Source organism: Lampris incognitus, chromosome 8 (assembly GCF_029633865.1).
Source record: "Lampris incognitus isolate fLamInc1 chromosome 8, fLamInc1.hap2, whole genome shotgun sequence".
NCBI classification, from domain to species: Eukaryota; Metazoa; Chordata; class Actinopteri; order Lampriformes; family Lampridae; genus Lampris; species Lampris incognitus.
The window spans coordinates 33,025,123-33,048,462 of record NC_079218.1 but is presented as its reverse complement, the minus strand read 5'-3'; the positions used below and the strand labels follow the sequence as shown (position 1 = coordinate 33,048,462).

The 23,340-nt window shown below is 42.8% G+C and overlaps 1 protein-coding gene across 1 annotated transcript in view; it reads right to left on the bottom strand.

The window, feature by feature from the left end:
- Window positions 1–23,340, bottom strand: part of LOC130116610 (leucine--tRNA ligase, cytoplasmic-like) — an 85,640-nt gene that overhangs the window by 51,335 nt on the left and 10,965 nt on the right. The window contains exons 8-15 of the mRNA XM_056284575.1: window positions 20,831–20,894; window positions 20,303–20,391; window positions 19,800–20,025; window positions 19,455–19,542; window positions 11,088–11,164; window positions 10,879–10,932; window positions 10,556–10,696; window positions 6,846–6,923 (exon numbers count right to left, since the gene is read on the bottom strand). Coding sequence (XP_056140550.1) covers window positions 6,846–6,923; window positions 10,556–10,696; window positions 10,879–10,932; window positions 11,088–11,164; window positions 19,455–19,542; window positions 19,800–20,025; window positions 20,303–20,391; window positions 20,831–20,894 — 817 coding nt within the window. The remainder of the gene's footprint in view (window positions 1–6,845; window positions 6,924–10,555; window positions 10,697–10,878; window positions 10,933–11,087; window positions 11,165–19,454; window positions 19,543–19,799; window positions 20,026–20,302; window positions 20,392–20,830; window positions 20,895–23,340) is intronic.

Sequence of the window (23,340 nt, the reverse complement as noted above, 5' to 3'; positions counted from 1 at the left end):
CTGCCACCACCATGCTTCATTGTAGGGATGGTATTAGCAAGGTGATGACAGGTGCCTGGTTTCCACCAGACTTGACATTTGGCATTCAGGCCAAAGAGTTCAATCTTGGTTTCATCAGACCAGAGAATCTTGTTTCTCATGGTCCAAGAGTCCTTTTAGGTGCTTCCTGGCAAACTCCAAGCGGGCTGTCATGTGCCTTTTACTGAGCAGAGGCTTCCATCTGGCCACTCTACCATACAGGCCTGATCGGTGGAGTGCTGCAGAGATGGTTGTCCTTATGGAAGGTTTTCCCCATCTCCACAGAGGAACGCTGGAGCTCTGTCAGAGTGACCATCGGGTTCTTGGTCACCTCCCCGACCAAGGCCCTTCTCCCCCAATTGCTCAGTTTGGCTGGGTGGCGAGCTCTAGGAAGAGTCCTGGTGGATCCAAACTTCTTCCATTTACGAATGATGGAGACCACTGTGCTCTTCGAGACCTTCAAAGCTGTCGACATTTTTTTGTGGCCTTCCCCAGATCAGTGCCTCAATACAATCCTGTCTCGGAGGTCCACAGACAATTCCTTTGACTTCATGGCTTGGTTTCTGCTCTGACTTGCACTGTCAACAGTGGGACCTTATATAGACAGGTGTGTGCCTTTCCAAATCATGTCCAATCAATTGAATTTACTCTGGGTGGACTCCAATCAAGATGCAGAAACATCTCAAGGATGATCAGTGGAAACGGGATGAACCTGAGCTCAATTTTGAGTGTCATAGCAAAGGGTGTGAATACTTATGTACATGCAGTATTCCAGTTTTTAATTTTTAATACAATTTCTACAAAACCTTTTTCACTTTTTCATTATGGTGTATTGTGTGAAGATTGATGAGAAAAAAAAGGAATTTAATCCATTTTGGAATAAGGCTGTAACATAACAAAATGTGGGGAAAGTGAAGGGGTGTGAATACTTTCCGGATGCACTGTATATAGTGTGTGTATATATATATATGCGCACGCACACACACACACACACACACACACACACACACACCACTGCAAATCCTTCTGTGCTTACCAAGATTTAAAATCTTAGATCAGGAAATATGAGATTTATTATCTTGTTTTAAAAGTTATTTACTAGTTTCTATCTTTGAATTCATGGAATATTCTTAAATTGATCATGCATATGCCTTTTATGCCTCAATTAGTCAGGAAATCTTACAACTGAGTAATTTGTTAAAACAAGCTACATTACCTAGAGTAGCAATTTGTACCATTCTCTTTCACAAAAATAACTTGTTTCAAGATTCAGTGACACAAACTCAAGTTCAACTGCTTGATTTATGAATGACACAAGGCTTTATATATATATATATATATATATATATATATATATATATATATATATATATATATATATACATACATACACACACACACACACACTCACTGGCCACTTTATTAGGTACACCTTGCTAGTACCGGGTTGGACCCCCTTTTGCCTTCAGAACTGCCTTAATCCTTCGTGGCATAGATTCAACAAGGTACTGGAAACATTCCTCAGATTTTGATCCATATTGACATGATAGCATCACGCAGTTGCTGCAGATTTGTCGGCTGCACATCCATGATGCGAATCTCCCGGTCCACCACATCCCAAAAGTGCTCTATTGGATTGAGATCTGGTGACTGTGGAGGCCATTTGAGTACAGTGAACTCATTGTCATGTTCAAGAAACCAGTCTGCGATGATTCGAGCTTTATGACATGGCGCGTTATCCTGCTGGAAGTAGCCATCAGAAGATGGGAACACTGTGGTCATAAAGGGATGGACATGGTCAGCAACAATACTCAGGTAGGCTGTGGCGTTGACACGATGCTCAATTGGTACTAAGGGGCCCAAAGTGTGCCAAGAAAATATCCCCCACACCATTACACCACCACCACCAGCCTGAACCGTTGATACAAGGCAGGATGGATCCATGCTTTCATGTTGTTGACGCCAAATTCTGACCCCACCATCCGAATGTCGCAGCAGAAATCGAGACTCATCAGACCAGGCAACGTTTTTCCAATCTTCTATTGTCCAATTTTGGTGAGCCTGTGCGAATTGTAGCCTCAGTTTCCTGTTCTTAGCTGACAGGAGTGGCACCCGGTGTGGTCTTCTACTGCTGTAGCCCATCTGCCTCAAGGTTCGACGTGTTGTGCGTTCAGAGACGCTCTTCGGCATACCTCGGTTGTAAGGAGTGGTTATTTGAGTTACTGTTGCCTTTCTATCAGCTCGAACCAGTCTGGCCATTCTCCTCTGACATCAACAAGGCATTTTCGCCCGAAGAACTGCCGCTCACTGGATATTTTCTCTTTTTCGGACCATTCTCTGTAAACCCTAGAGATGGTTGTGCATGAAAATCCCAGTAGATCAGCAGTTTCTGAAATACTCAGACCAGCCCGTCTGGCACCAACAACCATGCCACATTCAAAGTCACTTAAATCACCTTTCTCCCCCATTCTGATGCTCGGTTTGAACTGCAGCAGATCGTCGTGACCATGTCTACATGCCTAAATGCATTGAGTTGCTGCCATGTGATTGGCTGATTAGAAATTTGCGCTAACGAGCAGTTGGACAGGTGTGCCCAATAAAGTGGCCGGTGAGTGTATGCAGATGGACTACAGCAGCAGAAGACCACACCGGGTGCCACTCCTGTCAGCTAAGAACAGGAAAATGAGGCTACAATTCGCACAGGCTCACCAAAATTGGACAATAGAAGATTGGAAAAACGTTGCCTGGTCTGACGAGTCTCAATTTCTGCTGCGACATTCGGATGGTAGGGTCAGAATTTGGCGTCAACAACATGAAAGCATGGATCCATCCTGCCTTGTATCAACGGTTCAGGCTGGTGGTGGTGGTGTAATGGTGTGGGGGATATTTTCTTGGCACACTTTGGGCCCCTTAGCACCAATTGAGCATCGTGTCAACGCCACAGCCTACCTGGGTATTGTTGCTGACCATGTCCATCCCTTTATGACCACAGTGTTCCCATCTTCTGATGGCTACTTCCAGCAGGATAACGCGCCATGTCATAAAGCTCGAATCAGCTCAGACTGGTTTCTTGAAAATGACAATGAGTTCACTGTACTCAAATGGCCTCCACAGTCACCAGATCTCAATCCAATAGAGCACCTTTGGGATGTGGTGGACCAGGAGATTCGCATCATGGATGTGCAGCCGACAAATCTGCAGCAACTGCGTGATGCTATCATGTCAATATGGACCAAACTCTCTGAGGAATGTTTCCAGTACCTTGTTGAATCTATGCCACGAAGGATTAAGGCAATTCTGAAGGCAAAAGGGGGTCCAACCCGGTACTAGCAAGGTGTACCTAATAAAGTGGCCAGTGAGTTATATATATATATATATATATATATATATATATATATATATATATATATATATATATATGTTATTCAATGGCCCAACATGCTTCACCTATCACGAAATTAAAGTATACTTTGATTTTCACTGCTCAAACTTGGAAAGAGTTGTCAATAAATGTTGACAGAAATCTCACTTGTCCTGGTTGTGATTTCAGTAAAATCAAGTTTCCTGTTTTAAGATGTATGCTCTGGGATTAAGGACTAGTTTCAAGTTTGGGCCTACATATTTCAAGATGATCCAACTTGTTTCAAGTAATGGAATAATCATACTCCACTAGTATTAAGTAGTTTCCTCTTAAATTAGTGATTTGATTTCTGATTCCTTTTTCAGTGTGCTAAAATTAAGAACGCAAAACATTAAGTTAAGAATTATTTGCTTCATTTGCATCTTTTTCAACTCCAAGAATTTGGTAGTAATCTTTACAGCTCTTGATTTTTTTGACAGCATCCAGCTGCTCTGACATGACTGGTTTAAGCATTGGCTGTGTCTGGGGCACCTTCTCCTGACACGGTGGTGTAGTGGTCTAAGCGTCGGCTTTGTGTCAATGCAGTTGTCCACTGGGGACCGGGGTTCGTGCCTCGGTCTCGTCAGATCTAACTATGGCCAGACTCAATGAAGCAGCAATAATTGGCAGTTGGCGAATGCAAGCAGTACGAGGGTGGGTGTTTGAACTATAATAGGGAGCAATTGGCCACTAAATTGTGAGAAAAGGGGAAAAATCCGAATTAAAAAAAAAAAAATTGCTAATACTCAGTGTATTTCATTTATTACTGTGCTATAGCAAGTCTGATCTTAAGTAATTTGATCTAAAAACTAGCATTTTCTTATTTCAAGTCTTTGAACAGTCATCCAAGCCTACTTATTTATAGATTGGAACCAACTTATTTTAAGATTTCTTGTCAAGTAAAATTATCTTGCTGCATGGACAGATACTTTCACTAGTATTAAGTACTTTTCCCCTCAAATTCAGTGTTTATTTCTTGTATTTAAACTCATGTTTTTTTTGCAGTGTACATGCACGTGTGTGTGTGTGTGTGTGTGTGTGTATGTATATATACATATATATATATATACACATACTATACACACACACACACACATACATATACATACATACATACATATGCACACATACACACATTTGCTCATTTGTTGAGCACTTTCCCTACCATTGAGTGTGTCTTTTAACAAAGTTATATATATATATATATATATATATATATATATATATATATATATATATATACACACACACACACATACATAGCGGGGTTTTTTTTTTCCAGAAACCATCAATGGTGTAGATACAAGTGCTCAACAAAATGAGGTGCGGAATATTAAGATAGATGTAGGAAAAAAACTTTGAATGCATTTCAGTACAAGCTTGTTTTATGCATAGCGCACTCATCAGCTGCCAATGTGCCATCACATTGGCAGCCGATTCATTTGCAAACCAGAAATATCCACATTGAATAACAGGAATGAATTGGCCAGTAGTTGCAGACATAAGCACCTATTTTGTAATTACAAACACACTGCTCAAAAAAATAAAGAGAACACATAAGCAATGCAATGTAGCTCCGAGTCAATCACACTTTTGAGATATCAACCTGTCCAGTTGGGAAGCAACACTGATTTGTGAATCAATTTCACCTGTTTGTAAATTGTCTAATTTCCACCAGGTGGAAATTAGACAATTTGCAAGACAACCCCTATAAAAGGAATGGATTTGCAGGTGGTGGCCACAGACCATTTGCCTGTCCTCATCTCTTCTGGCCGATCTTTGGTTAGTTTTTCATTTTGCTAGTGCCCTCACCACTAGAGGTGGCATGAAGCGGTATCTGCAACCTACAGAAGTTGCTCAGGTAGTGCAGCTCATCCGGGATGGCACATCAATGCGTGCTGTGGCAAGAAGATTTGATGTGTCTCCCAGCACAGTGTCCAGAGCATGGAGGAGGTACCAGGAGACAGGCCAGTACACCAGGAGACGTGGAGGGGGCCGCAGGAGGACAACAACCCCGCAGCAGGACCGCTATCTGGTCCTTTGTGCAAGGAGGAACAGGAGGAGCACTGCCGGAGCCCTACAAAACGACCTTCAACAGGCCACTAATGTGCAGGTTTCTGCTCAAACAGTGAGAAACAGAATGCATGAGGATGGTATGAGGGCCCGACGTCCACAATTGGGGCCTGTGCTCACAGCCCAACACCGTGCAGCCCGATTGACCTTTGCCAGAGAACATCTTGGTTGGCAGATTCGCCATTGGCGCCCTGTGCTCTTCACAGATGAGAGCAGGTTCACACTGAACACATGTGACAGACGTGAGAGAGTCTGGAGACGCTGTGGAAAACATTCTGCTGCCTGCAACATCCTTCAGCATGACCGGTTTGGCGGTGGGTCAGTGATGGTCTGGGGAGGCATATCCTTGGAGGGCCGCACAGACCTCTACGTGCTAGCCAGAGGTACCATGACTGCCATTAGGTACCGGGATGAGATCCTCAGACCCATTGTCAGACCATATGCTGGTGCAGTGGGCCCTGGGTTCCTGCTCATGCATGACAATGCTCGTCCTCATGTGGCCAGAGTGTGTCAGCAGTTCCTGTATGTCGAGGGCATTGATGCTATGGACTGGCCTGCACGTTCCCCAGACCTGAATCCAATCGAGCACCTCTGGGACATCATGTCTCGTACCATCCGCCAACGCGATGTCGCACCACAGACTGTCCAGGAGTTGACCGATGCCCTGATCCAGGTCTGGGAGGAGATCCCTCAGGAGACCATCCGTCGTCTCATCAGGAGCATGCCCAGACGTTGTAGGGAGTGCATACAGGCACGTGGAGGCCACACACACTACTGAGCCTCATTTTGAATCGTCTTGAAGAATTTCCACAGAAGTTGGATCAGCCTATGTTCTCATTGTCCACTTTGATTTTGAGTATGATTCTGAATCCAGACCTTAATGGGCTAATGATTTTGATTTCCATTGATCATTCTTAGGTTATTTTGCTCTAAACACATTCCTCTGTCTAATAAATAAAGACTTTCAGCTGAAATATTTCATTCATCGAGGTCTATATTGTGTTTTTAGGTGTTCCCTTTATTTTTTATAGCAGTGTAAATCATGACAATAGACAAATACCCCCCCCCCCAAATTGGACCGTTAGCGATCACATGTTTTTGAAAATGTTGTACGTTGCACCTCTCCCTTCCCTATTGGACAATGTGCACATGACGAGGCATTAGATGGTATGTCCTTTCCTTAAGTAGTTTTATTGACAGCTGATGATTGCTTACAGCATGAAACAGGCTTGTACCATCTCAGAATTTACTTGACTCACTGGATTATATATTTATTTATTTATTTAACAGTTAAAGCATGATTCTGTAAAGGCATAAAAAATGCATTTGAACAAAACAGTGAAGAGGGGGATACCTTTTCCACCATCATCTTCTGGATGGGCTTTTTAACATCCTGGACTTTCTGCCCCTTGTAGCCATCAACCAGCATGATCTGAGGAAAGAATAACACCATAGTTCTCATAATATCAATACTTGATTCAATATAATCTCATCCAGTTGTAACCATGGTTAGAGCTGCTGTCACATTACCACAACCTTGATCCATATCCTGCCCCAACACATTGACATACAATCTTTCATACATGTACTTGGCCGAACATTCTCCCTTTTAATATTTTTTTACACGTCTTGTGTGGTGTATATATACAAATTCTATGCATCTTTCTTATTCTATGTTAAGTTTTACATTCTATTCTAATGTAAAGTGCATTGTATTGTATTTTTAGGTTTTAAACATTATGTAAATGAAATTTGGTGGATTGCTAAAATTAGCTTTGGTTTCATTCTAATATTCAGTGAGCTTTTGAGGGGTAAAGAAAATTGAAATGGGCAAAAGGTACTTCTCCATTAGCAGATTTTTAAGCAAAAAAAAAGAAAAGAAAAAAGAAAACATACATATATTCTGTGCTTAACATTTTATGGCTGTTAATTCTTACTGTTCTAGTCTGTAGACAACTGAGACGGACAAATACTGTTAGTAAGACGAGACATAGCCAACCCCTTGACAGGTTAACAAAAGTACAAATGGATATTGACATTTATCACTTCTCTAATCCAAATGTACATGGTTTGGAAGGGATTGAGCGAGCGGAGGCATGCTGACCTTTGAACTACACTGCAAATTCTTCTGTGCTTGCCAAGATTTAAAATCTTAGATCAGGAAATAAGAGATTAATTATCTTGTTTTAAAAGTTATTTACTAGTTTCTATCTTTGAAATCATGGTATATTCTTAAATTGATCATGAATATGTCTTTTATGCCTCAATTAGTCAGGAAATCTTACAATTAAGTAATTTATTCTTAAAACAAGATACATTAGCTAGAGTAGTACAAACCCCAATTCCAATGAAGTTGGGAAGTTGAGTAAAATGTGAATAAAAACAGAATACAATGATTTGCAAGTCCTTTTCGACCTATATTCAATTGGATACACTACAAAGACAAGATATGTAATGTTCAAACTGATCAACTTTACTGTTTTTTTGCAAATACTCACTCATTTTGAATTTGATGCCAGCAACACGTTCCAAAGAAGCTGGGACAGGGGCAACAAAAGACTGGGAAAGTTGAGGAATGCTCAAAAAACACCTGTTTGGAACATTCCACAGGTGAACAGGTTAATTGGAAACAGGCGAGTGCCATGATTGGGTATAAAAGGAGCATCCCCGAAAGGCTCAGTTGTTCACAAGCAAGGATGGGGCGAGGTTCACTACTTTGTGATCAACTGCGTGAGCAAATACTTGTCCAACAGTTTAAGAACAACGTTTCTCAACGTACAATTGCAAGGAATTTAGGGATTTCATCATCTACAGTCCATAATATCATCAAAAGATTCAGAGAATCCGGAGAAATCTCTGCATGTAAGCGGCAAGGCCGAAAACCAACATTGAATGCCCGTGACCTTTGATCCCCCAGGCGGCACTGCATTAAAAACCGACATCATTCTGTAAAGGATATTACCACGTGGGCTCAGGAACACTTCGGAAAACCGTTGTCAGTTAACACAGTTCAATGCTACATCTACAAGTGCAAGTTAAAACTCTACCATGCAAAAACCAAAGCCATATATCAACAACACCCAGAAACGCCGCCGGCTTCTCTGGGCCCGAGCTCATCTGAGATGGACTGACGCAAAGTGCAAAAGTGTGCTGTGGTCTGACGAGTCCACATTTCAAACTGTTTTTGGAAATCATGGACATCGTGTCCTCCAGGCTAAAGAGGAAAAGGACCATCCGGATTGTTATCAGTGCAAAGTTCAAAAGCCAGCATCTGTGATGGTATGGGGGTGTTTTAGTGCCCATGGCATGGGTAGCTTGCACATCTGTGAAGGCACCATTAATGCTGAAAGGTACATACAGGTTTTGGAGCAACATATGCTGCCATCCAAGCGACATCTTTTTCAGGGACGTCCCTGCTTATTTCAGCAAGACAATGCCAACCCACATTCTGCACGTGTTACAACAGCGTAGCTTAGTAGTAACAGAGTGCGGGTACTAGACTGGCCTGCCTCCACTCCAGACCTATCTCCCATTGAAAATGTGTGGTGAGTTATGAAGCGCAAAATACGACAACGGAGACCCCGGACTGTTGAGCAACTGAAGTCATACATCAAGCAAGAATGGGAAAGAATTCCACCTACAAAGCTTCAACAAATAGTGTCCTCAGTTCCCAAACGCTTACTGAGTGTTGTTAAAAGGAAAGGTGATGTAACACAGTGGTAAACATGCCCCTGTCCCAGCTTTTTTGGAACATATTGCAGGCATCAAATTCAAAATGAGTGAATATTTGCAAAAAAAAATGTTTATCAGTTTGAACATTAAATATCTTGTCTTTGTAGTGTATTCAATTGAATATATAGGTTGAAAAGGATTTGTAAATCATTGTATTCTGTTTTTATTTACGTTTTACACAACGTCCCAACTTCATTGGAATTGGGGTTTGTAATTTATACCATTCTCTTTCACAAAAAATAACTCGTTTCAAGATTCAGTGACACAAACTCAAGTTCAATTGCTTGATTTAAGAATGACACAAGGCATTACATACATACATTTTCATTCAATGGCCCAACATGCTTCACCTATCACGAAATGAAAGTACACTTTGATTTTCACTGCTCAAACTTGGAAAGAGTTGGCAATAAATGTTGACAGAAATTTCACTTGCCCTAGTTGTGATTTCAGTAAAATCAAGTTTCCCATTTTAAGATGTATGCTCTGGGATTAAGGACTAGTTTTAAGTTTGGGCCTACATATTTCAAGATGAGCCAACTTGTTTCAAGTAATGGAATAATCATACTCCACTAGTATTAAGTAGTTTCCACTTAAATTAGTGATTTGATTTCTTGTTCCTTTTTCAGTGTGCTAAAATTAAGAATGCAAAAAAATGAGTTAGGAATTATTTGCTTCATTTGCATGTTTTTCAGCTCCAAGAATTTGGTAGTAATCTTTACAGCTCTTGATTTTTTTGACAGCATCCAGCTGCTCTGACGTGTATGGTTTAGTGTTGGCTGTGTCTGGGGCACCCTCCCCTGTCGCGGTGGTGTAGTGGTCTAAGCGTTGGCTTTGTGTCAACGCAGCTGTCCACTGGGGACCGGGGTTCGCGCCTCGGTCTCGTCAGATCCGACTATGGCTGGATTCAATGAAGCAACAGTAATTGGCAGTTGGCGAATGCATACAGTACGAGGGTGGGTGTTTGAACTAGAATAAGGAGTGATTTGCCACTAAATTGGGAGAAAAAGGGAAAAATCAGAAATAAAAAAAAATAATATTTGCTAATAGTCAGTGTATTTCACTTATTACTGTGCTGTAACAAATCTGATCTTAAGTAATTTCATCTAAAAACCAGTATTTTCTTCTTATTTCAAGCCTTTGAACACTATCCAAGCCTACTTATTTATAGATTGGAACCAACTTATTTTAAGATTTCTTGTCAAGTAAAATTATCTTGCTGCATGGACAGATAATTTCACTAGTATTACGTACTTCTCCCCTCAAACTCAGTGTTTATTTCTTGTATTTAAGCTCATGATTTTTTGCAGTGTATGTAGTTGTGGGACTCACCCCTTCATAGAATCCCTTCAGGTAGACCTTCTCCTTGGCCTCAGCTAGCTTCTCCCTGTCATTCTGGCTCTGGATCTTAAGCTCATCACAAACCAGGGGAGCGGAGAGGTTTCCGTAGCCTGGGATCTCAATGATGGGGACCTGGTATATGTAGAATGTTAAGGTTTACTACCAAATTTTCATAAAGGTGGGACACATGGGATCGGCTTTTGCTGTGCACTGCAATATAAAAGTATGGACTTCTGTGTTGTTGTTATAACTTCTGTGTTGTTCCAGTTGTAAAACTGGAGGGTGAAATCAAAAACTTCAGGATAACGGCTTACCGGCTCAAAAGGCAACACCATTTTATCCTCGATTCCATACTTCTCTCTCAGGGCCTTGACAGGGGCATCAAAAATCACTTAAATTAACGTTTACAAAACACATACATCCAGCATAGACTATCAAAGGAACCAACAAAATGAGCAAAGCAGGAACATGCTATGAGCCTGAGAAAAGAAATTGCTCATCCAGTATCACTAACAGAGCCCACCTGCTTTTTCTTGATGTCCCTGAGGGCAGCAATGTCATCAGGAGCATCAGAAGGTACACTGGTCACTACACCTGTACCTAAAGAATACATGCATCACAGAGGGATATACACCATATAATTTATATGTCCGGAGATGTTTTATGCTGAGCAATCCTTCACAGATATGGACTACCATACTCTTAAATCAGACCACTGAGCATTTCAACTGCTGCAATTGAAGACTGAAGCTGATTTTACATAGGCAGGCAAACATGCACAGTGTTCTGCCTTGGAAGGCTATTTTGCTCTTCAATAGGGAGAATGCCCTTCATAAAGTACGAGCTATAGTCACTTAGGAGTATATTCAGATTCGGGGTATATTTATGTAAATACTAATTTGAACATAAAAGTGAAGTAAACATTCATAGAGGTGTAAATATTGGTCTTTTATGCCTACCATACACTAGAACACTTTAAAAAAAAAAGTCTGACCCCCTCTCACATCTAAAGCCTACTACTACTACTTTCCGCTGTTCCCATTAGGGGTCGCCACAGCGGGTGACCTCTCACTTCTGAAGACAATGGGCCCTATTTAAGTGATCTATAGTGCATGGTCTAAAGCACATTGGCACAAGTGCATTTAGACCATGTACAAATCAACTTTTACTAGTTAAACAGCACATAATCTGGGCACAAAGTAAGGCACAAGGCGCAAAGGAGTCGTACTTAGTCTCTTAATTAATCAGGTGTGTTAATTAATTACTTAATCTATGTGTGTTTTGGGCGTAACATGAATGAAACTGATCAGAGCATCATCTCCCATTCTTTTTAAAAGCCAGGTGTGCTTGCACCTTGGCGCAGGGTGGGGCGTTAGGGTGAGGGATTTAGGCTGCTGGGTAGGATCAGATGGAGGCTTTGGCAACTTGGAGGAACCAGAGGGTTCTGTCTTCTTTTTCTTTCCTGCAGCCACCTCATTTTCAAAGAAAACAGTAAGAGGATACCACTGTTGCAGTAGACAGTTCACACACTGCCCCAAAGACAGCAAGCTTGCGGATCTTCCTCACCTCTGCATCACACATCTGTATGTCATGTAAAATTGACTTTCTCTTGCTTTTGTCCAGGTAGTAATAAATGGTGATAAGGAAGTCGTCAATGTTCATATTAAGCTGCCTGGATGCCCTCTCTGCAGCTAAGTGTATCAGATGGCAGGCACAACCAACTAGGTAGACTGTGTGGATTTTGTGCCTTCCAAAAAAGCTGCTACGCCTTTCCCCAAACCTTACATAACTACAGCATTATCAGCTGCAAATCCGACACAATTTGACCATGGTATGCCTCTTTTCTTCAGTTCACCATCAAGCAATTCAAATATTGCTCTTCCAGACTCTCTTGGTTCACAAATCTTGACCAACATCACAACTACCCTCCCAACACTGGCATCAAAAATCCCAACCACAATGGGGTACATTTTTATGTTCTCCATATCTGTGCTCCCATCTGTAGCAATGTTGAAGGGAGAGCACTTCATTGCTTCTGTAATGCACTTATCGTTCCTGGCCAATGTTTTTACTATGGAGGCCGTCTTGGTTCTGGCATAGCCATACTGCTTGGCTAGCTCACTATGAGGAAACATCTTCCTAAATAGTGGTCTGACATGGTCTGCAGCAGCTAACAGCAAGTTGTGTTCTACAATGAATGTAGTGAAAAGGGTTTCTGCCCGAATTGGTCTCACATCACATGCTTGTAAGAATGAGTTAATTATAGGGACTGAATCTGTAACAGCCACAGTTTTTAAATGTTTTTTTTTCCCTCCGTGTGGCATCGGCAGTCTGCGAGAGAGAGAGAGAGAGACACACACACACACACACACACACACACACATTCTTTATAATTCCAGTTTCGACTATTAAAGTGATCAGGCAAAATTGTATAATTTGATCCGATTCTAAAATATCACTTGCACTGCACTATATTATAATATACAGTGGAAGTCAAAAGTTAGAGTACACCTGCTTAAAACCATTTTTTTCATGATTAATACTTCATTGTATGTGTGCTTAAACAAACTGATAACCATAAGTGAATTGCATTCAATTATTTAATAAAAACTGAAATAATTTATTTTGTATGTTGTAACACTGTCACGGTGGAGGGAGGGATGGAGGACCCAAATGCATGACTCAGAGACAGGCTGGGCAAGAACAAAGCCTTAAACAAACAACAAAAACTTACAGATAGCAGGTACAGCCAGCAGGAAAGGCTCACAAAAGGACACGACACATCCGGCAACTGAGTGTCTCTGTGACTGTCTCTGTAAGACGATCCCACAGGACCCCGGCCAACCAGGGGGAATATAATATATACATAAGGGAGCCAATCAGGGAGATTGGGTGCAGGTGCACAGGACAGGGGAAGAACAGACAAGCCAATCATAGAAAGTGGATGGAGATTGGGCACAGGTGCGCAGGAACCACACAGCCAATCGGAGAAAGGGGAATAGGTGAGTGAAGCCAGGCAATCAGGAGCAATCAGGGTCACTCAGGCAAACGAGGGCAGGTGAACCGAAACACCAATCAGGGGATGGGGACGGCGAGCCCTGATGACCCTGATCACACACCCATGACAAACATGTTTTCATTCTCAACTATTTACAGAAACACATGCTGTAATGTAAAAATATATATATATATGTTGCATTTTAAAACACCTTCAATTATAAATAAAATCCAAGTTTCTGTTTGGGATTTCTATTTCACTTAAAAATTGAATCAGCTTACATAGGCACACATCATATAGGCCCAATGAAAAAATGTAGCCTATTTAAGGGAAAAATTATCTGGGAATGTAGGCCTTTGTAACTCGAAGTTTAGCTGCACCAGAACAACCTCCTGGACCCCAACCGGTCTGGGTTCAAAGTGGGTCACTTGACAGAGACGGCCCTCCTTGCAGTGACAGAATTGCTGAACTCTGCAAGAGCAAACTCTCTCGCCTCTGTCCTGATACTCCTGGACCTGTCAGCTGTGTTCGACACAGTGAACCACCAGATCCTCCTCTCTATCCTCAATGGGCTGGGTGTCACAGGCTCTTCACTCTCAATGTTTGCATCCTACCTGATGGGTCGCTCTACCAGGTGACATGGAGGGGATCTGTGTCGGAGCCTCACAGACTGACTACAGGCATTCCACAAGGTTTGGTTCTGAGTCCTCTCCTGTTCTCCCTGTACATGACATCCCTGGGTTCTGTTATTCGCTCGCAAGACTTCTCTTATCATTGTTATGCCGATGACACCCGGCTGATCTTGTCCCTCCCTCCCTCTGACACACAAGTAGAGACACGCATTGCTGCATGCTTGACTGGCATCTTGGAGTGGATGGCGACACACCACCTGAAGCTCAATCTGGACAAGACAGAGCTGATGTTCATCCCGGGGAACGGTTGCCTGCACTGAGACCTGGCCATCACCACTGACAACAATGTGATGACGCCAACTCCGACTGCGAGGAATCTGGGTGTGATCCTGGACGACCAACTATCGTTTGCTGCAAACGTTGCATCGGTTGCTCGCTCCTGCAGATTTCTCCTCTATAACATCAGGAGGATTCGCCCATTCCTCACCAACGAGATGGCAAAGGTGCTCATCCAAGCTCTGGTCATCTCTCGGCTGGACTACGGCAACTCCGTCCTTGCTGGCGCCCCGGCATCGGCCATCAGACCTCTGGAGCTTGTTCAGAAAGCTGCAGCTCGTCTGGTGTTCAACCGCCCAAAGTTCTCCTACACAACTCCCTTCTCATGTCCCTACACTGGCTCCAGTAGCTGCTCGCATCCAGTTTAAGACTCTGGTGCTAGCCTACAGGGTAGTGAAAGGAACAGCTCCTTGCTATCTCCAGGCCATGGTCAAGCCCTACACCCCCGCCCGACCACTTCGCTCTGCTGCCTCAGGACACCTGGTTGCCCCGTCGCTCAGAGGCCTCTTCTGCCGATTGACCCAGTCATGGGTCTTTTCTGTCCTGACCCCACAGTGGCGGAATGAACTTCCCACTGATGTCAGGACAGCGGAGTCGCTGCCCATCTTTCGGTGCAGGTTGAAAACTCACCTCTTCAAGAACTACTACCCTGTTACTTGCTCTTAGCACTTATTGTATTCACTCATTTAAAAAAAAAAAAACTCTTTTCTTGCACTTTTACTTGAGCACTGGTTTTGCTCTTAGATGCTTGTTTAGAGAGAAGATGCACTTATGACCTCTGATGACTAGTAGTTCTGATTTCCTACGTTAAATGCACTTATTGGAAGTCGCTTTGGATAAAAGCGTCGGCTAAATGACTGTAATGTAATGTAATTATTACCTGAAGCACCTTGGTGGCTTATGTCAAAATCATAATTGCACAATGTGCATGGTGCGGCAGTTTTAAGGGGCGGAGGCAAGGCCATTGCTCCTGATATTTTGCGAGAAATTTTGGGGAGCATGGACTCGTTTCTTTTTAGTGGGTCTGCTGCACTCTCCCTGTCTGGAGTCATGATAATTTCTTAACTGCAAGGCTGGTTAGGACACAACGCACGCACACATGCACACACACTTGAGTAAGCAGCCGGAAGAGGGGGAACGACAGGGATAAAATCAGTGGCATGTTGCTGTCAATTTGCAGTCTCCTGAAATGACATTACGCATTTGTCAATGATGCCCGCTTGATATTTGGGCGAAGGCGGGGGGTGAATCTGGCGCTATGATTGGTCAAACTCTTTGTTTGCTTTTCGGTAGGCTAGACGCTGCTGCCTCTTGCTGGTAGACTTGAGTACTGCGCATGCAATTGAACTCGTCGGCTTCTGCAGATTTTTTTGTGTAGTTTAGAGTGGCAAATCGTATCAGCGTACTTTTGCTAAAATGCGTACAGGTTGGCAGGTCTGTAAAACCCCACTAATGCAACCTGAGACCAAGTCCCCTTCCTCTATTGCTCTACTTAGTCTTGAAAACAGGACATTATCCAGAGAATATCACAAAGCTTTCATATCTAAATCCTGACATTACAAATTAACAAGGACTATCGTCCTATACACAAAGAAACAAACACGTGACCACACACAAAGCCTCTCTAGCTAAGCAGACCACAATAATGCACTGTAGCAACTCACAAGAAAACCAAGGAGGAACTCTGAGGACATTTGGATGTGAGCGCTTCTGTTTTTCTGTGTGTTTGTACATGTGTTTTTCTTAGAGAGTGTATGTCCACATACGCTGTTGTTTATACTGAAGCCTAAAATCAGAAACCATTACTATTCTCCTTTTGACTTTAGAGTGAGGCAATTTCCAATTTCTGTATCAACACTGGCTTCAAGTATTCCAAGACATCCAAATAGTTTACCCCTGGCCCAAGCAAGAAGATTCCAGAAAAGGAGATATAAATCACAGTGCAGATTTTTTTTTTGCAGAAATACAGCCTAGAGCATTGGGAGCAACAGCGGAAAACATAAGTATTCAGATAGTCAAGAAAAATTGGCTATTTCTGCTGCATACTTATGAATATGTATTTCAGATTAAAGGATGGACATGAGGCAAAAGACAACTTTTATTTCTGGGTATTTTTTTAAACACTATACTACGTCGGAATAATGTCCTATGTTGTGTTAAGTCACCCCAATTTCAAGTGAGCATAATTATTCAGAAAAGTGGCTGACAGATTTTCCGAACTACTCTGGTATTCCGTGTTGCCTCAGTCATGCATAAATCAAACATCTGGAGATATATAGGCTGGATTTGCAACTAGTTTCTTGAGTATCAAGGCATAAACCAAGATAGAATCTAGAAAAATATGTGATGGAAAAGCAAGATATATATTAGGGCTGGGACTTTAACGCGTTAATTCGATAATTAATTATAGGAAAAATAACGGCGTTAAAAAAATTTAACGCATTTTATCGCATTTTATTTTTACACTCCAGTCAACACGGAACGATTCTCAGTGCACTCGTTTCTGGCATACGGATTATACCGATGCACCGAGTGACGTCAGTCAAGCGGAAGGCAGAGTAGGTTAGGCTAACAAGTTAGTATGCTAACAACAGATGTGATGGACGACACCGCGTTGCTTAGCTCTGTGGATGAGAAATTTACGTTTAAAAAACGGTCGGATGGAAGCCTAGATAAGAGCACTGTTGTGTGCAGGCTCTGCAACGAAGAGTTTGCATTCCACCCCACTTATTAAGGCCTCCGGTACCACCTAAATGCGAAACACGTTGCAGCTAGTACGAACACCGGAGCTAATGCTAACGCTAGTGCTCCTAGTACAACCAAGCAGAGTCTCCAACCGACTCTCCACCAGATGACGGGGTTCAAAGCCAAGATGAGTAAGTCCACGTCTGATAAATTAACAAACTCACTGGCGAAATGGATTGCTGTGGACTGTAGACCACTTTCAGTGGTAGAAGATCAGGGGTTACAAAAAGTACTGTGTTTTCCAAAACAAACTTGTTTTGAACAAAATAAACAGGATTTTGTTGTTTAAACTTATGTATGTGTCTATTCATTGATTTAGTCATCTACCAAGACTTGTTTGAATTGAAAAATGTCGCTTCTGGTGTCGAATATCGATATGCAATTAAAATGCGATTAATTATGATTAATTAATTACAAAGCCCATAATTAATTCGATTAATTTTTTTAATCAAGTCCCACCACTAATCTATATATAGATATATATATATATAAAAAAAACCAAACCCGAGCGAATATTAAAATTATTGATATCTTAATATGTGTATTTAAATATATATCCCCGTGACCCTGCGAGCAGGATAAGCGGTTTGGATAATGGATGGATGGATGGGTATATATACACACTATATGGACAAAAGTATTGGGACACACCTCTTAATCATTGAATTGATATGTTTCATTCAGACCCATTGCCACAGGCGTATAAAATCAAGCAGCTAGCCATGCAGTCTGCATTTATAAACATTTGTGAAAGAATGGGTCGTTCTGAACAGCTCAGTGAATTCAAGTGTGGTACTGTCCTAGGATGCCACCTTTGCAATAAATCAGTTCATGAAATTTCTTCCCTGCTAGATATTCCAGTCAACTGTAAGTGGTATTATTGAAAAGTGGAAGTGTTTAAGGAACATAGCAACTCAGCCACAACGTGGCAGACCATGTAAAGTCACACAGCGGGGTCAACAAGTGCTGAGGCGCATAGTGCGTAAAAGTCGCCAACACTCTGTTGACTCAATAAATGCAGAGTTCCAAATTTCCTCTGGCATTAACACCAGCACAAAAATCGTGCACCCGGAGCTTCATGGAATGGGTTTCCATGGCCGAGCAGCTGCATGCAAGCCTTACATCACGAACCACAATGACAAGCGTCGGATGGAGAGGTGTAAAGCACACTGCCACTAGACTCTGGAGCAGTGGAAACATGTTCTGTGGAGTGACGAATCATGCTTCTCTGTCTGGCAGTCTGATGGACGTGTCTGGGTTTGGTGGACGCCAGGAGAACGTTACCTGCCTGACTGCATTGTATCAACTGTAAAGTTTGGTGGAGGAGGGATATTGGTATGGGGTTGTTTTTCAGGGGTTGGGCTAAGCCCCTTAGTTCCACTGAAGGGAAATCTTAATGCTTCAGCATACCAAGACATTTTGGACAATTCTATGCTTCTAACTTTGTGGGAACAGTTGGGGAGGGCCCTTTTCTGTTCCAGCATGACTGTGCCCCAGTGCATAAAGCAAGGTCTATTAAGACATGGTTGGGTGAGTTTGGTGTGGAAGAACTTGACCGGCCAGCACAGAGTTCTGACCTCAACCCCGTCGAACACCTTTGGGATGAAGTAGAACAGAGACTGCAAGCCAGGTCTTCTCGTCGAACATCAGTGCAGAATTTACTTGACTCACTGGATTTTATATATATATATAGATAGATAGATAGATAGATAGATAGATAGATAGATAGATAGATAGATAGATAGATAGATAGATAGATAGATAGATAGATAGATAGATAGATAGATAGATCCATCCATCCATCCATCCATCCATCCATCCATCCATCCATCCATCCATCCAAACTCCGCTTAGCCTGCTCTCGATCCATCCATCCATCCATCCATCCATCCATCCATCCATCCATCCATCAATCCATTATCCAAACTCCGCTTAGCCTGCTCTCAGGGTCACGGGGATCCAAACCGCTTATCCTGCTCTCAGGGTCACGGGGATGCTGGAGCCTATCCCAGCAGTTGTTGGGCGGCAGGTGGGGAGACACCCTGGACAGGCCCCCAGGCCATCACAGGGCCACAATAGGAGATCCACATATAAATTAGATTTCACTCTTAGAATTTGAATTGCTCTGAATTTCCAGAGAACATTAAGTGTGCTGCGAAACATTTGTCTTGACTAATACCTTTGTCTTCCTTGATGGTGAGCATGGGCAGAGCATAGATGGTCTTATAAGATGTCAGAGGGGCGTTCAAAGCACAGCCTAGTATATCCTGGAAGGAGAGAGAAGGGAGGATGGACATACAACATTCATATGTCCATCAACACTGAAAAAAACACCTCACCATAATGGGATAGGCGCACTGCCCAAATTCAAGGACTTATGTACCAATCCGCCCTTGGATCCTAATAAATCAACAATATGTTTATGTGTTACAGTTTCCACGGCCTTTTGTTTCCATTAGCATTTGTAGGAAACACCGACCTTTGCTAAACAAATCATGAAGAACGCAGCAAACATGCAGGATACCTGTCCCAGTATCTCCATAACCACTGGCACTGTTCCATTCTCCTTGGTGAAGCCCTGGTAGGACATGTTCCTGGCAGACCTTCTCGTGCTGATGAAGATATCTCCGTTGGCCGTCTCAAAGGCTATGTACTTCAAGTCTGGCCTCACCCAGCAGTTGGTTTGGCCAAACATGGTCTCTGGTCGTAGAGTGGCTGCCACCAGGTAGATGTTCTTGCCTTTAAAGCCACTGAAGGTGGTTGTGACATGATATAAGTCGGAATTAACAATTACACAAGACTGACCTGCTTAGGCTTTTGCACTTTCCTGCAAAATTACCTGTTTATAATATGTATATGAACTCAAATTATCCTGAGGCTACACACGAAACTACTTCAATTCAATTCCTTTTGATGAAGCACCATGCAAACTCAGGAATTTACCTGTAGGAAAACTCATCAAGAGTTCAGTTAGCTTTGTATATTCCACTTTACTGTCAAATACATAGCTAATAAAAAATGTCTTACCTGCTATAGAAGACCTTGGACTTGAGTTTTGCTGGGTATGGTTCAACTATCTTCATCTTGATGAGTGTGTACTCCTGTGGTCCAACTCCCTAAAGATGGAGTTGGTTAGTTAATATGGCAGTGGGGTTACATTCTAAATTCTCCATTAGCCTACCAGGATTATTCCATTTTTCTGTCATTATTGTAAATAAAGTTCTTAGAATTGTGGTAGCGTTCATAAAAAACAAGAGATTAACATGACTTGAAGAATTTTCCCTACTGATTTGCCAAGAAATACCCAGGTTGACAAAAGGTTTAAATCAAATAAAAGTCAGGAGTGATCTCCTGGATCAAAGGTACTTAAAATGGGCTCTTAGTTGGCATATTGGCAAGATTGTTATCCATCTTCTGTTTCAAAAGATGAGGGCTTTTCATGGGTAGTAAAAATAACCTAAATAAGTAATTGCAATTTCTGGAACAGAAATGACCAATTTTTAAAAATGGCTATGATCATAAAAACATGCCACAGAAACAGCCTGAAAGCCACACCTCTCCTGTCTGTCTGTCGTGGTCCATACAAGGCTGTCCATCCTTGGGAGAGTAAATGGTGTACCTGCAAAGAGTCATCACAAACACTCCATGAATTTTCCATTTTCACTTTATAGTGTTAAATTTTAGAAAACACTTGCATTTGCAAATTAAATATACAAATTAATTTGGATACTTGGAACTTCTGCACTTGAGGCAACAACTCATCCCCAACCCGGAGGGAGCAATCCACCATTTTCCGGTAGAGAACCATGACCCCAGACTTTAAGTTGCTGACTCTCATCCCAGCCATTTCATACTCAGCTGCAAATCACCCCAGTGTGCGCCAGAAGACACTTTCTGATGAAGTCAACAAAACCACATCATCTGCGAAGAGCAGATGCAATTCTGAGGTTCCCAAAATGGACACACTCCTCACCTTGGCTGCACTTTAAGATCTTATCCATGAATATCACAAACAGAATCGGAGACAAGGGACAACCAAGAAAGGGACAACAAGGGTCACCCACGAAAATCGTGTTTGACTTTGTGCTGAGAATGCGGACACAGCTCTCACTTTGGTTATACAAGGACCAGATGGATTGTAGCAACTCCCCTGGTACCCCATACTCCAGCAGTACCCCCCACAGAGTGCCCCGGCTACACAGTCATAAGCCCTCTCCAAGTCCACAAAACACATGTAGACTAGCTGGTCAAACTCCCATGCCTCCCTCAGCACGGCCACAAAGATAAATAATAGGTCCGTTGTTCCACGGCCAGGAGGGAATCCGCATTGTTCCTCCTGGATCTGAGGTTCGACAATCGGTCGAAGCCTCCTTTCCAGCACCCAAGAGTAGACTATCCCAGGGAGGCTGAGCAATATGATGCCCCAATAACTGGAGCACACCCTCCGGTCCTCCTCAAGTACTCCTCAATGTACTCCTCAAGTGATAGAGTTCAAGTATCTCAGGGTCTTGTTCACGAGTGAGAGTAGGATGGAGTGGGAGATTGACAGGCAGATTGGCGTAGCATCAGCAGTAATGCGGACGTTGTACTGGACCATTGTGGTGAAGAGGGAGCTGAGCCGAAAGGCAAAGCTCTCAATTTACCAGTCAATCTTCGTTCAAACCCTCACCTATGGTCATGAGCTTTGGGTAGTGACCGAAAGGGTGAGATCACAGATACAAGCAGCTGAAATGAGTTTCCTCCGTAGGGTGTCTAGACTCAGCCTTAGAGATAGAGTGAGGAGCTTGGACATCCGGAGGGAGCTCGGAGTAGAGCCGCTGCTCCTTTGCGTCGAAAGAAGTCAGTTGAGGTGATTTGGGCATCTGATTAGGATGCCTCCTGGGCACCTTCCTTTGGAGGTTTTCCAGGCACGTCCAACTGTGAGGAGACCCCGGGGTAGACCCAGAACTCGCTGGAGGGACTACATGTCCAATCTGGCCTGGGAATGCCAGCTGGAGGGCATTGCTGGGAAGGACATCTGGAGCGCCCTACGTAGCTTGCTGCCACTGCGACCCGACCCTGAAAGAGCAGCTGATAATGAGATGAGATTAAATGAATTAATTTAGGTGGAATTCTCCTTTTACAGTCACCTTTCTTTCAAAAAATTAAAAGGACGGCACAATAAATCCAGTAAACCATTCATTCATTCATCATCAGCCGCTTCTCCATGGTTGGGTAGTGGTGGCAGCAAGCTAAGTAGAGCACTCCAGACATCCCTCTCCCCAGCAACGCCCTCCAGCTCCTCCTGGGGGATAACCAGTGGCGACCTTCGAAGACGCCCCAAAGTCATCGAGCAACACACGGCGTACCGGGAGGTGATGTCAAGGGTGTATCAACAGGGCTTCAAGCCATCACTCCTATTCCCAGCGAGACTACGAATCACAACCAAAGATGGGAGAGAAAAGCACCTCGCATCAGTGCAGGGCGCCGTGACTTTCCTGGCAAATCAGCATAATTTATCACAATCACCGACCAGGGAAGAGCGGTAACTTTAATAATAGCGGCAAAACTTGGGCAAACTCAAACTGCTATCTCTGATTAGCACCATTGCGCTACGTGCTAATACTCCTAGTTTACACTTTTATAGAGAACATGACATAGGAAATGTTTTTGTGTTATTTGCACTTGTGATACCACTTATACGAACATGCTGTCTTTGTAGTTCCTTGTTGATGTGAGTTCGGCTAACTGGCCGTTCTGTTAGCCTACATAGTTCTGTGTATAGCCTAGCTTTAATCGCTTATGGCGCTTTCATCTCTGTTTACATTCGAGGCTACTACAACGTCAACAGTGGAACCAATAATAGGTCCCCCTCTGGTCTGGCGGACGAACTACCTCACACAAAACAGCACCACACAGACAGACATCTTACCATGGGGCGGCGCTTCTGTGACACAGGGACTGATGGTCGTTGCGCACATAACGTAGCTACTACATAGTTCCATCTTATTCGTTTCATTTCATTTTTTTCTTCAATTACTTTCAGCATATTTTTTCTGTGTACAGATTTTAGTAGACTCTTAAAA